This window comes from Glossina fuscipes, unplaced genomic scaffold (genome assembly GCF_014805625.2).
Source record: "Glossina fuscipes isolate IAEA_lab_2018 unplaced genomic scaffold, Yale_Gfus_2 121, whole genome shotgun sequence".
NCBI lineage: Eukaryota > Metazoa > Arthropoda > Insecta > Diptera > Glossinidae > Glossina > Glossina fuscipes.
Genome location: NW_023998464.1, coordinates 2,274,833 through 2,290,902, shown reverse-complemented (window position 1 = coordinate 2,290,902; position 16,070 = coordinate 2,274,833). Strand labels below are relative to the sequence as shown.

The window sequence follows — 16,070 nt, the reverse complement described above, 5'->3', positions numbered from 1 at the left end:
ATTTCACTACGCTTTTCTCATTCTACGCTCCAAGTTCTTTTATTTGATACCCATATCGCTGATATTATTAAGAAAAAATCATTCGCTATGTCTACCATATTGCTTTGATTCATATTGAGGGGGGTACAAAATAGTTTTGAACCTTCCGTCTTGCCTGCCTTAAAATAAATAAGCATTAAAGCTCAAAAAAGTGAAAAATTCAAATTTAATTGCTCGTAACTTTGTGTCGACAAAGCCAATTGGTTTCATTTTTGGACATAAAGAGTAATATGTCTCGTAGAGTAAATGTGGAAAATTGCAGTCTGCTATCCTTAACAATAATCCGAATAACGAGCAAAAATCCAAAAAAATTTGTTAAGAAAAACTGGTTTACCTTCACTCCTAGGCTCCATTGTGGGCTTCTGGTCTGACGGATGCGACCCATTTTCAATACTTCCAATGTTTTAATCAAATTTGAAGTCGATATCTTCATTTTTGCGGCGAGGAGAATCCTAACAACACAGCTCACAAAGACACATAAACACACAAACAACCAGACGGACAGACGCGGCTAAATGAACTCAGGCTTTTACGCTAGTCAAGAATATATATACCTTATAGGACCTCTGAAGCTTTCTTTTGGGTGTTACATACATTATGTAAAAAACAAAATGACTACACCGTCTTACAGTGGTGAGTGAAAAAGTAAGAGAAATTTTGCTTTAGAACCCCTCTTGGATAGCTGCTACTGGTAACGCGTTCCAATATCTAGCAGTACGATCAGTTAAAGATTGTTCGGCTGATGAGTCAGAAACACGTGATATTAACATGGAAGAGTTTCTACTCAATTTAGAGAACTGTAGCTGTTGAATTAAAAGGGTTGGGAAAAGAGTTTGGATGATTTTGTAGAGGTAGGTAAGCAACCTGACGTTTAAATAATCTGGAAAGGAGAATTTTAAGAAAGAATGGAAGACGGGGGAGATATGGTCTCTAACTTTGATGTTATAAACAAAACGGTTTGGACGGTTAACAATACTTTCAAATCTTTCAAAGTCACGCCTTGGACACTCGTCAAACGCTTTTGTTAGACTCAGGGTGACAAGAACACAGCTTTTACCATCATTGATGGTATAATGGACTACGTGAGGGGAATCAAATGTTTCGAGGTGCAACGTCTATACCAAAAGCCGGACTGGGCATCGTGCATGGCATTGCTGTCATTCAAGAATGCACCAAGTTGTTCCTTCATGATATACTTCGTGATTTTGGGAAGGCAGAGTAAAATGCCAATCGACCGGATTTTATCATCTACAAGAGAGATTTTTTATACATTTTAAGGTAGAGTTGATATATGAACCGTTTATTTTGAAGGTAAGGGAAGGCCAATTTTACGTTATTCCGGGATATTTAAAGGTTTGCATTTCAATATTGGTAAGCACCGCTAGACATGGTTTCTTTTTTATAACGTTTCAGCTGCCACAGCACTTCTTATGCAAGGATGTATTAAGTTTGTGGTGCAAACCACCGAAGGGTTTGAGATGGACTCACCTATTATTATACAGAGTTAAGCTCAAGCCAGTCTGTCCGTCCATCTTGTATTATGTTGTTCAATTGAGAAGTTTCAATTTTTGAGATTTTTTGGTGAAATTTGATACAGTGACGTGATTTGACTCAAAGGCGTACGCTTGAAAATACTTCAGATCGGACTACTTTTTCCACTGTTTACCATAAAAAGCTCTTTTTTGACAAATTGTTATTTGAACAACTGTATTGAGAAAAGTGATGTACGGACGTTGAAGGCAGGCCGTGACCCACTATAGTCGTTTTGAATCGTTAACAATAAATGTAAAATGCTATCAACTTCTATATAAATACTTGCTTGACAAATGATACTATGATAATTCTGGAGGATATGTAAGGAATTGGTTTCTCATTTCCAACAATATAAAATCGCTATCGTTCGGTAAGAAGGAATGTCGTCTGACAATAAAAATTATGATCAGTTACTTACTTTTTTATTTCATTGTCACTAGACAATTTTCAACGATATTAAGGCCAACTTTATTCGCCTATTTTCGGTAGGGCATACATAACTGTAAGCTATAATGCATTTTTGGAAGGTTGAATTCTGTAAGCGCCTCAACTAGTAAGATGCTACTTCTTGTAATGCCTTGGCTGTTATAATTTCATCCCAAATCTGCCTATTAGCTCCTTAGGAAAAGTACTGAAGCTTTGATTCAATATCATCAACCTACTCCACTTGTAATACACGATTGAGGTTCAGATGACTTAGGTGGACTTGTATTATTTTCAAAATAAACATATTTATATTTATATAAAGAAAATAAAAAAAAAACCATTAATCACTAAAGCATCCATTCCCAGATATGTTAAAGAATCTGAATTGTTTTGACTATATATTGCTCACGGATAAAAAGATGACAACAAATTTCATCGATAATTACCGTTATCCCATTGTGATTATTTTTTTTTGTTTAAATGAACTTCCAGTTCGCATTTCTAAGAAACCAAATTCTAAAGAAAAGGAAAACCGAGTATGTACTCATGCCTACGAAGGAGGGATTAACAAAAAGAATACTATTTTACAAGCCCATTTTTCCTCGCTATTTGCTGTAAATTGAGGTTAATCTTTTCCCGCCTGTAGCCGGCTGCGTCGGCAGGTAAAGCATCGTGAAAGTGCATTTGGTTTTAAATTTTTCATATTTGGTTTGTTAGAAAATCGTCTAATTTTCATGTAGACTCATTCTATCGAACGTGAGATATAAAACGTATGCTTTAATGGATTTTAGAGCGAAGAGTTTATGATCTATTTTGATTAGTCCTTCGGAATTTTTCACATTATTTCATGCAGATTTACCTCACCAGCTACAGTAGACCTCAAATCCGGAATTAATTAAGAACAGCTTAACTGCCGTATTTCAAATAACAGTAATTCTCCTTCCATAACGTTGCGTAACCAATTTGAAAAAATATTTTATTTTTAAGAGAATCACATCGTATTTTGTATATTGATTTTTTCTGCATTTCATTTCATTGCCTTTCTTCTCTTCTTTTTATAACAGTAATAACATATATATATATGTGTGTATATCCTACATTAACGGCATTCATCTACACATATAAGCATAAAATTGCTTCTATGTATAGCTTCCGTTTCCGTTTTACTCCGTTTTGCTGAATTTTTATATTAATATGTTATTCATACGTACATGTGTTCGTTATTATGGCACCTAAATCAGAAACGAAAAGATAAAACTCTGGTAGAATCGTGCAGGACCCGTAAGTTTACTGCCGATCATCTACCAAGTTGTTTGAAAGAATACTACTCAGCAAAGTTACTCGCGATGTTGACGTCACATAATTCCACTTCATTTGGACTTGGAGTCAAACCATCGAATTGTACTAGAAAAAGAGACTATAGCCCGACACCTGGCATTCACTTACTTCGCATATCCGACTAAGTACGGCGCAAAGGTTCCTTATATGAAAGTCACCATAAATTTCCACCTAGTTTACACGCTTTGTTGGGATATTATCACACTTTTCGTTCCTTTCTAATCCGCATTGTGTCTATCATTAGAAATATTTCGGCAGGCGTCTCTAAAGGCACCATTAGGCAACTTGATCTCTATCTGTTGTAGACAGTAGACGTTGGAACGTAATACAACAATCGTAAGATAAGAACCCACACAAACCTCATTATTGCGTTAACATAAACTGAAAACCACATAACCATCCTGCAAGAGACTTGAAAAATGAAAATAAAGCGATAATCCCACAAAATTGGTGGACATTGCTTTCATGCTCGGAAGTGTTAAACTAAATGTCCATAGCGTTGTAGTATGCCAGAAAACTCAGGTCAAATATGAAAGTACTCATGAACATCATGCAAACGCATACTGGTGGCGCTATTAGCCCCAAATTTTAGGCCAAATTTTAATAATAAACATGCGAACATATACTGGGGCTTAAATATATCATTTATAACGAATGTAGTTAAGGAATGTGCGATTTGGTATGCTACTAAAGAGATAAGCCCTCTAGAATCTCTTTGGTTGGTCGATCTCTTTGCTCAACGGAGAAACGTCAATAGTAAGGAAGTAGTGTTCTTTAGAGAGTGATAAGTGAGCATTAAAGCTTTTGAAAGCAACGGTTGGATTGGACGCTAATTTTTCCTATCAGAAAAAGTTTGGTTTTTCTTAAATGCTACTTACAGATCTAGATTTTATACAAAATGTGTTCATAGCTATCCACCGAAGATCGCTTAGAGAGAGGTACACTTATATTTACTTATGCATTATCCAATTACTGACTATCTAAGCATAGCACATAACATACTCATCGATATTTTCCCAACTTTTCCTTTTTCAACATATGAAGGCCGATGATTGAACTTTCGTATTTGACTGAAAAGTTCTGAGCTGGATCCAAATAGTCGTTTTCAACCTTGATGCTTTTGCTTTTACAGTTCATGCTGTCAATTGTTGACATTTTTTTCAGAAGTTTTATTTGCAATTATTTTATTTTCATACATACACATACTCCTGCGTACGTAGGTACACATGTAAATATTTTATGGATATGTGGTTTTTTGCACTTGATTTCCTTTTATTGACTCTGGCGTACAGCGAGAAGAAAAAAGCCCGCTTAACTTGCCATACATACACAAGCATTTTGCACTCTTTAATTCCAAAGCTTAATAATGGACTTATAGTCATTTCTGTATGCATATATTCTTTTTTTTTTTTGGAATATGGGTGCATGCATATATTTCATTTGCATAAATTAATAAAAATGTTTTTTATCATTCCGTTGTTAACGGAAAAGGCATTTCACGTTTAACGTATTTTACAAGCGTATGAACATCAACAGAGTGGAGCAATGAAAATAACTACGGGATATATAATAGTTAGATTCCTTTTTTCTTTTTATCGTCTCTTTAAGACTACTTTTAATAACCGGTGATCTTTTTTACGCAATACAAAGCATTGCCCTTTCATCTTATTGCAAGCGAGCATAGCCCTGTGGCATTTAACGATCTTATTGCACAGAAACCACAACAATGCTGGCTAAAAGAACGCCGATATACACAGAAGGACGACAACATGAAATTTAAGATCATTACCTGCTACAGATAGCGAGTTGTTAAAGCAAGTAACTTGGACTTTTCATATTTTGATTTCTCTGGTCTTTAAATAAACGCAAAAGTTCAAAGCTTATGCTGCGATCTAGATGTACGTGGCAGATAATTACCATCTCTTTACTGGAATTTTTATGCCGTTATGGACCCTTACCCCTTAAAAAAGTGAGAAACGAAGGAAGCGATTTCAATAAATCGAATGAAAGGACATTTCTCTAACTGAGGGCACTAATATACTTACTAAGCATTGTAAATGGCCTGATGTAACTAGTAAATTGACCACATTCGATGCCGATTATAAAGGAGTCGAAGAATTTAAAATTTTCATTTTTGATTAATGAATAATTTATTTATATGTGTTATAAAGACTTATATTCATTTATATTTGGTAAATGTTCTAAAAAAAAAGTGTTTTTGTTGTTCATATTAGTTTTTAATCAGATTTATTCCGAAAAACATTTTAATAACCTTTACAATAGCATTGTGTTTAAATACGTAAACAAACATTTATTTATATTACATTATACACAATTTAATTTATATATATTTATGAAGTGCATATATTATGAATCCATAGTTCATAAAAATACATTCGTAATTATGGTAAAAGTTTCGAATAAAACTCTAAATAAATAAATAACGAATTGCACAGAGATTGATTGAAAATCAATTGTATGTAAAAAAAAAAAAAAAAAAAAAAAAAAATTTAATATAAAAAAATAGCGCACTAAAGTTTAAATTCAATTGAATAAAAGCATGACGGAAGAACTCTAGAAGCTGTGAATAGAAAGTGCAATAAGAAACTCTTTTAAGTGTAGCAGCTGAAATATATTTGCGCTCTTTTGAAGTTGTCCTTCCACCCTTGTCTCTAGCAATATCTGTTAACTCTTTTCAGATTTTAAGTTCGTATAAGCCCACAGAGGAAAAACAAACGATTTTTTATTGCAAAGCCAAAAGGAGAGACGATTGATTTCCGTTGAAAATCCATCTAAACATAGGCCGGTTTACAGTCTTCGTTGTCGAGCCAGCTTCAAGGTAATTTTCGATTTTAAGTTACTAGTTCTCGTTATCCAACCACTTTCTATGAGCAATGATACCAATGATATATGAATTTTACTCCGTATTGAATACGCTGTCAAACCAAAAAACGTTGATAGCGGTTTTGTGTTGCGTCGTGCACGTGGGCTAACTCCGCAATGAGAACCGTAAACCGACTTCAGTTCTGTTACAAGAATGCTACGAATCTTGGCTAAAATTCTCTCGAAGCATGCTTGTATATCGGAAATACCATCAAGCTAGATCACAAGACGGTTACAGCCTGCATTGGACACTCTAAAATGGATGATGCAGCTTATTTTCATCTCTACATTCATCCACTAAGCAATTTTCTTCGAGTAAACGGTTTTTCCATGCCCTCAAATGTAGCGATATCCACTTTCTCCTTGAGAGCAACTCTGCTCTGTCAAACAGTTCACTAATGGAGCGGAAAGGCACAAAACTTGCCTTCTAGTGCCGTAAATCGTTACACAAATCAAGGTCTCATTGTGATCCTTGTAGAAACTTCTATAATCCAGATGTCGCAGGATAATATCTCTTACTTATGAGATGCCTTCGTTATATGTCGAGTTGAGTTCTTAGTTAAAGGTATCCTTCTTCAAATGATATCAAAGAAAAAAGGTAATAAATTGAGTAAAAAAAAAACTTTACTCATATAACTCATAACTATTGACGCATGGTATACTTAAGCGGTAAACTTATTACACCCATTAAGCGGTCGCTTGGTAATTAAAATGATGTTATAATAGAAGATTGATAATAAACAAAGCCGGCTAAGTAAGTAAATATAAAAAAATCATGTTGTTCATGCAGAAAGAGTTCAATTACTATTGGGTGCATTTGTCAATAGTTGTTGAATTCCTGACGAAATTTTGCATCTTAAAAGTTATTCAAATTCTTTTTGAGTAGATATATTTATCAAGAATTTAATGACAGCAAGGTGCGGAGTTAGCAAGCAAAATTCTGGTTGGTTGTATGTAGTGCGTTTGTATGAACCAATCTAATGCACCGAATATCATCTAGGCGTCCTAGAGAAAGAAGAATGGCGAAACTTGATGGAATTCTTCTTTTCCTTGAAACATATTTTGCAGACAGCTAAGAGTCGCAACTACCAACACATTGTTTGCGGCTTCAAATAGCAAGTGCGGTACAGTTGGGTTTGGTCGTAGCTGCAGTTAGTATCCAGTCGGCAAGGGCATAATACTTGGATGTACCCCAACTAGTCTTCGGTTTCCCTTTCTACTCTATCTTTTCACTTCAGTAAAATTCGGCGTGATTCGCTGGCCAAAAACTGCTGAGTGAAAAAAATCGAAAGCAACTTCTAATGTGGCAGATATATGGCTAAGATACTTCTTAGTTACTTAAATCGCTTCCAACGAAAACCGAAAGCAGATAAACATTGATGAAAACTATTTATTTAATAATGTTCTGTGATTCCGTATAGCTAATCATAACGCTTTCGTACTATCGTAAGTAGTAAAGTAATTGACCTCTCCTGGACGGAAATATTTTCAAACCTAGCTGCTTTTGCAGTCTCTGCTTGCTTTAGATAAGATGCACGTTTTCAAACGAGAACATTTCAACATTTGAATAATAAGTTTGTATTCATAATTATTCCCTGCAGTCGCCATATATTCCGCACACCGTATAACAATTCCCGCGTCTATTCTTTTTTTAATCGCATTGCCCGCTTTCGAAATAACGTACTTGTCATGGGCTCTCCAGCCTTCCCTGAAGTTTCTGTTCTCAAGCCGAACATACATGCACACTATTCGCTTTTAACTCCCTCCTTCATTTATAATTGGGCTTGTGTGACTGATCAAATAAAAATAAAAAAAATAAGAAATGAAATTATCTTCCGCGGTGGCCACATCTTTTATAATACCCTTTCCCTTTTCTGAGAAAAAACCACAAGACAAATGAAGTTGAATACCCTACGCTGAGTAAGTGTGGGCAATTTTTCCATTTTTGTACAGATTTTTTCTTTTTTTTAATACGAGCAATTATTTAGGGAACGGCGATGTTCAGGAAGAAACGGGAAGAGGGACAAAGAGATCTGAAGTTACCGCAGTTTAGTAGGTGTTCGACCTTTATCGACTCAGTATGCACTACAGTTGCCGCCAAATGTGGTTAAACAGCAATGAGATTTGAACGAGCGTGCACCGATTTGATTGCAGTGGGGGATCGCACATGGAATAGACGTAAAAATTTTTATTGTGATATATCGTTTATGATATTGTTAAGAAATTCGCCTATTTCGGATACGATTCGTATCGCTAGATCGTGGTCTTTCTAAGAGAAATACACTTCCACGGTTTCACTTCAAGATTCTTTGTTTGCAATCAATTTGTTTAAGGGTAACGTTGTTTATATTTTACTATGGCAACACTCTCGACTTCTCCACTCTAATATTTTTTTTCTTGTCCGACTTTGTTTTTGAAAACGGAAATATTCTTGGCTTGCATTGCACTGTGGGCATGTGCTTCGACCGGTTTGGCTCAGCATTAATACAACCTTGTTTGCAAGAATTTCCAATGGTTTTACCAAATTTAAAGTTGGTAACTTTATTTTTTAAGGTGGGGAACAGGGTTTTAGTGCAGACTTGGTGTAGCAAACATTTTGACAAAATGAATATACCTTCATCCTTCGATGTTGGATATAACATTAGCTCTAAAAGGGGATAAACTCAAAAGCTTTATATTGGCAGCAAACAACCAAGCAAACGATTACGTTTATTAGTATTTGAAAAATCTTGAATTTTTCTATGCATACTAGAGCACGTTGCCTTAAGCCGATAGACGCGTCGACGGGGATGACAGTGTATCAAAAAGCAGTTAGGCGAGATATTGAAATTACAAGCCTAACAGTAAGCTCTATCTAGCCCCAGCCTTAAAATATGCAATGCCAACTGTTGTAATTGTTATCTGAATAAAATTTATTTTACTCCTGTCTGCAATCGAGAAATATATACCAAACGTTTGTATACGTTAATGTGGGTTAAGCAATTCTCTTGTCTCATTTTATTTGTTGTTGTAGTTGTTTTTAGTATCAATGTTAGTTTTTTTTTTTTTGTATTTCACTAATTGCGTGACTATGCAGAATATTTCTTTGGCTTAATTGCATTTCTCCTTTATTTAACAACAACAAAAATAATAATCAGAGAATGCGAATGTGATGTTAAAGAAATTTTAATACACATCGTACACAAATGTGTTTTTCTTTTTTTTTTTGCTTTTTACTTCTAATGCTTACATTATTTATTTTCCAGCAAGCATCTTTAAAAGCAAAACTGAAGTAAAGCAAAGCAGAAAGGGACTGCATTGCAATCCACAAAGAATTAAAACATACAGGCTTTCTTCTATCAGCACAGGAGCTCTAGCTTTTATGCATTACATCAGATTTGTGTTAAGAAGTTTATAATTCAAACAGTAGTTCCAACAGAAAATGTAAAGTTGAAGGTAGCTTCTTTTTTTGTTGCATTTAAAAGTAAGCGAAAATATTGTCTGGTCTCAAGTAAGATAAATGACGGAACTGACCTAAATCGAATTGAGAGAATTAAATTTTTTCGTTTTTTTTTTGCTTTAAGTTAGATTTCTGATAAGTTGAAGTGAAGTTTTATTCAAACGCTTGTACATCCTTAGTGTAATGTATCTCATTATTCGAAGAATTTTATTAATGTTGTTATGGTAAACAGAATTTACGTCAATATTTGCAGAGCGTTCGGTTGCTTATTAACCATAAATCTTTCAAATACTGTTCGACGTTCAGAAGATCTGTGTTCGTGTTTGGCTTTCGTGTTACAACCATCGCAATGAATATGTTGGACGTGTGCATTTATTTATTGTGTGGCGTAAACTGCTGGAACTCACACGTGTCACTTTCAATTGCCTTTTTTTATAGGTTGAATTGTTATAAGTGGCAAAACGAATGCAAATATGGGTGCATATTTTCGCGTCTAGAATTCAACACGGACAACATTATAGAGGGCGGCTTAAGTTCTCATTATAAACAAATGTCAATCCCGGATAATGAAAAATTAATGCATATTATGCACGTGATCATTACGTCTCATAATTACTGGAGCTTAGTTAATACATGTTTTCACAGAGAACAACTTTGAAAAACGTTTTATATTACGGTAGATGTTGCTTGTTGTACGATGAACATTGTAAACCACTTATCAAAGATTGATAAGTGCTATAGCGCCACTAGACCTTGTTAATCTACTTTTTTTTTTTTTCTTTAATTCTAAAGAATTCCAGGTTGTGGTGGGACCCAATAACTCCATCCATCGAAAAAATCTTTGCTGGTTGTCGCATTTAGCAAATTCCGCAAATACCTCACACAATTTCATTCCGACATCTTATATGGATTGTAAGTTAGTATTTATGTACAGATATCATTTGTTTATTACTCTCATTACTTCATTTTTTAAGAAATCCGCTTCTTTTGATTTTTCGTTTCTCCTTCTATACGAATCCATTAACACCTCAAGCCCTGATTTCAGCAATAAAATTGTTAATCAACTTAAGAAAAAATAAACCATAAATAAATGCAAAAAAAAAAAGAAATTTTGCTTGCAGCTGTCAAGAAAGTAAAGAGATAAATTTATTCATGAAATCTATACATTTTTTCGTTGCCATATTCTGCCATTGCGACCATTACGTAATTAACTATTCAACGTGCTGTCTCTCTTGTGCGTCCCTTCAAGAGACCATTAATACAGTACACACGCGAAGGAGACTTAATTCCTAGTCATTTCTAAATGTTGCAAGATATACCCATGCGTCTTAACTCCAATCATGTCTTAATCTCTTGGACTTTATAAGACGCCTTTACAGAGACTGTCCCAGAGGCTGGACTTTAATACGTCCCTGAACACAGCGGGGATTTGATTGGCTTTTGCTTCGACCCGTTTTTATTAAACTCCGCTAACATTAGTGGATACTTGTATCGAAGGTAATTGAGACAATTTAAAAAGCGTCAAAAAAGGACAGTGACAGATAGTTTATGCTTATATTGCCCAAAGAAGCAAACAGAGACGTAAAGATTAGAGATTCTCAAATATGCCTGAAAATCGTCATGAGATAGATAAAATTTTTGATAAAACGGGCATCCCTTTAACGATAGAAACTAAAATTGGAATAATTTTTTTGGAAAAGTTCCTAGTTAGGTGTAGACACTTTTGGGGGAATGTTAATTCAATTAGGGAAAAAGAGGTATTGGTAACAATTTAGCATACAAGATAAGGCGACTGTAACCAAAGACTCGCATAAATTACACAATATTACCATTACCACAAAATCGCTTGGCAATGAAAAAAAAAAAATCGTGCATAAAATTATAAAAAATCATTCCCCATTTTGATAGCACACGTAAAATTAAGATGTAGATAATATAAGCAGTGTTGCGGGAGCAGTCTAGAAAGATATTCCTATATGAGCATTGCGGCAGCCTTTTAAAAGGCAATAACAATTGCTCCGAAAACAATTATTGCGGCATCAAAAAGTATTAAATGAAGACGAGAATGTTGAGAAAGTATTTTATTATCTGAATTAAATTTTGAAAGTTAATAATTTTAACACGAAGAACGATAAAGAAAACACGTCCTATCCTTTTCCTGTTCACAAACGCAATAAGCTAACATTAGCACGTAGTGGTATAAATTTGCTTATACATAAAATAAAGCAGTCAGAGTTGCATTAGCAGTCTATAAGTGGTCATCGCCGACTTGCCAGCAAAGCTTTTTTACCACACATGTAGTAGCGTTACTACTAACCGAGTAGGGCTATTACTATCCGACAGACCACAGTTCTTATTCGAAGTCGTCTGAGTTCTAACTGACCGAACGGCAACACTGAGATTGGTAAGAAAATGTTTTATCCCTAAGCCGCGAGTAAACTGTTCATAGTGAATCATAGCCAGGAAACATTAAACTAAAGCTTTACTGAAATGAAAGAAATTATGAGTTTCTGAACATGAAAAGAATATTCGCTTTAAACATCGCAGTTGAACAATATCATCGGATACGAGTTCTCGATCCTAAGATTTGCAAAAACAAGCAAATAATAATCAAAGCAGACTAGGGAACTTTTTACCATTTTGTATTAAATACGGCGTTCCTTGATTGCAACAATTTCTTCTTACTCGACAGACGCAATTACCAGACTTGCCTTTCTGTCGTAACCCATAACGTTAAGGGTTAAGCAAACGGTTATATTATGATTAAAGCTTGTAATTTAGAAGCCGAAAACAACTTTCATATGTGATCCGCATATCCCATATTTAATTATAGGTATTATTAGTTGGGTCAATTGTTACGCAAAGTCATCGAAATACCAAATTTCACAGGACGGAATTTTGTCGTGCTGGCCGTCCTTTTGGGATATCTGGCCTAATACGTACGCCAGTGAGCGCGAAAATGAGAAGGCGAAAATACGTCTCAAATCCCACTCAACTAAGAGAAAGCGGATATGAGAACATTTCAGCTAACCGTTAACAAATCGCTTCTCTTCCTTTTTCCAGTAGAAAGCTACAAATTTATAGTTAATAGATCTTTGCTTTCGTAACGGCCGCTCGTTAACAAATAGTATTGCAAAGCAATTAAAGACAATGCATCGCAGTGCAGTTATTATCGATGTATTTCCACATAAATTCTTTTACTTTAATCGAAGTCATTTTATGAAAATCTCAAGTAATTATTTAATTAAGTTCTTTTGTTTTCCTTTAATTTAATTAAACTTGTCAAACTATCACAAACTTTTGGATTGGTTTTTTTTTCTTTTTTTTTTTCATATATGGTATGTTTTGTTTTGTTTTGTTGGATAGTTTAGTTTTGGAAACCGGACTGAATTCATTTCTTTGTCGAAATTTACGAAAACAACAACAAAATTTTAAAATTCAATTTAGAACAACAAGTAAGATAACTACGTCTGCCTTAGAGCGAATCTTGATAATCACCACTTGAATTCAAAATAAATGAAACTTTTCATTTTAAAAAATAGTAAACGTTGTTGTTGTAAGCCATTTTCGCCACAAAAAAAGTTGGAGTTCTGTTACTACAAAGTAATGCATTACAATCATTAAAATTACAGGATTGTAGCACACAGTTGGGTTTGTCATTGACGTACGGATCGGCAATCCCATTAGCAATTATTGTTGAAATACAACACATGCTGTACAACTTAAACAATGGAAAAGGCAGTAATGGGTCGGGGTTCAACATAAAATACCCTAAACCATCTCGCAGTTGTTCATACAACGAATACTCAATGTAAGGCGTTATATGGGAAGTGCTCCGATTCGAAGCATTTCCAATCGCCCTCGCGCTGAACAACTTTCCTGAAAATTTACGGCCTGTAAGTTTGAAACAAGAAAATAAGTCGAACAGACTGACAGCCAAGCTCTGATCGATTCAAAATCAATTTCTGAATCAATTGATTTAATAAAAGGTGCCTTTGTACCGAAAGTGCTATCGGATATGAGAACGTAATTAAATACTTTTATATTCTTCACTGTCTTAAACTTCATAAAGTAATGAAGTTGTCTGTTGTTGTTTAAATATAAAATTGCATTACTACACCATTTATACACCGCATCGACATGAGAGCCTCTGGTTGATCTAGTCTTGCTCATTACACCACCCCTCTGCCGATGGCACTCTAAAGTTCACTTATCATTTGCAGCTTATGAATGAATATATTATTAAATCCAAAAATGAACTGATTAAACGTTGTAATGTTCTTATCTTACCCATTCATTTTTTAGGAGGATTAGAGAGCAAGTTCAGATATACTTTAACGAGTCCTGCGGTTGATTATGATAAAGTTAACATAATCTAATTGCGGGTATCAGAGACCGCTTTATATAAAGTTTTTGAGAGTTTTGAGTCGAGAAGCATTTTAAAGCTGTGAATAAATTTGGGCATTTTCCTGGCCTACATACGAACCCCATTAAAGAAGGAATGTATTTGAGAGATTTTTGTTGATAGTCCCTACACCCTTCATCACTCGATCTCCAAGTGTGCCGGTGTATAAGCACCCAAAAGCACGTGAGATGCACCAACCCTACATTCTACCGCTTGATTCAGAAAAACTTTGTAAATCGACCTAAACTTGTCTGTGCGTCCGTTAGTCTTGTATTCTTGTGTTTAACTCGTAGATCGCAATTTTTACGATATTTTGATGAAATTTGATACACCGGTCGATTTTGGTCCGGAGTGAACCCGCATATAATATCTTATCTTGACAAGTCGTTATGTGAACAACGATACTGAGCGAAGTGGTGTAAGGTATTGAATGTTTTTCTTTGTTTTATCAGCTCAGGTAATAAAAAATGCGCAAAATACGAACAGAAAGAGCGAGAGAAAGCGTTGAGAAAATCTCACTATCCTGATCGGACAAGTTTGGCTAGCTTCAAGATATGTGTAAGATGGAAGACATCGTAGTTAGTTTAAAAAAAGTAACCACAGTCTGTAATAAATTTTCAAAGAAAAAAAGATAAATTTTTACTGGCGAATTGCGTGTAAGCTCCTACTTGCTAGACAATTACATTCGCTCTCCCACTTATGAAATTTCTTGCTTTTGTAAAAGTCGCTGTTTTCAGTTTTTGTTTTCGCTTTTCCAACCGTCGCTTAATAATTATGCACAAGTAAGCCAAGCAAGTGTACATAATCTGTTTACATATTTAATTTATTTTTAATATTATTATTATTATTATTATTTTAATTTTATGTTTTTCATTATAACGTTTTGTAGCTACTCGGGAGAGTTTTTGTTTTGTTAAACTTTCCCCATATTATTATTTTTTTTTTTTTAAATTTTTTTTTTTTTTTTTTTATCAAAAACATATAAACTAAACTCAAGTAAACACCGCTTTCAAAAATACTATTCAATGTAATGCTAAAAATGAATGTAAACTCGCTTAAATACACTCACTTAGTTCTGTAAGTGTGTTAGTATATATTGTATAGTGTGTATATAATAATTTAAATACTTGTTTATTTTCTCTGGGAAATATGCGAGTAACCGTAATTAAACACATACGCACGTATATATACATACGTACATATGTTGAAGGGCTTAGTTTTTCATCTGTTTCGCGGCTAAGGTCTAGAGTATGGTTAGGTATACACGGGGTATATACATATAATTACTGTTTCATGATAGATGAAAATGTATGAGAACTTACCTCGTCCTTGCCTTTAACGACACACATTTTCTGATCGTCTTCTGGCGAATACCACACCAAACGCTGCTGTTCGTTCAAATCGTGAATACTTAGGTTATATATAATATTTCTGCAAAGAAAGGAATAAAATAAATGTTAAAAACATATGTGTTTCATTATAAATATTTGCTTAAAAGTTTATTAATACAGAGAAAGTTCTGTTCGTGTCGTTCGTATTTTGTTTTTGCAAGCAAGTCTATTTATAACGAAGTCATTGTATAATGGAAAAACTATTCAAATATAAAGTATGGCATGTAACTGAGAAAATTGCTGCATGAAACAGGGCCACGAGTTCATTTTGTAACTTAGTTAGAAATTAAGGACTGTGTCTTCTTATTTCCATATTTACGACTTGGCTATGTGGTGTAGAAACACCTTCATTTCACCTCAATTAATTCGTAGGGCGATATATAGACGTCGCCACTGTTGACGAATTCATATGATTTTGGGATGGGATCAATATTTAAACGAAATATATAAAAATTTCATAACAGCTCCACTGTTGGTTTACAATTTAAAATTGTTTGAGCGACGTTGTTTTGTAATTTTCAAAACAATCGAAAAATCTGAATTTCGTATGTTGTTCAAGCATTGCTTTGGCCTCTATGTTCGTCGAAATGAATGGTAGAGCAGAGGTGTGGATATG

At 34.4% G+C, this 16,070-nt stretch overlaps 1 protein-coding gene across 1 annotated transcript in view; it reads right to left on the bottom strand.

Annotated features, from left to right (window-relative positions):
- The window catches only part of LOC119640384 (semaphorin-1A), a 338,686-nt gene that overhangs the window by 112,974 nt on the left and 209,642 nt on the right, over positions 1 to 16,070 (bottom strand). The window contains 1 exon segment of the mRNA XM_038038370.1: positions 15,386 to 15,494. Coding sequence (XP_037894298.1) covers positions 15,386 to 15,494 — 109 coding nt within the window.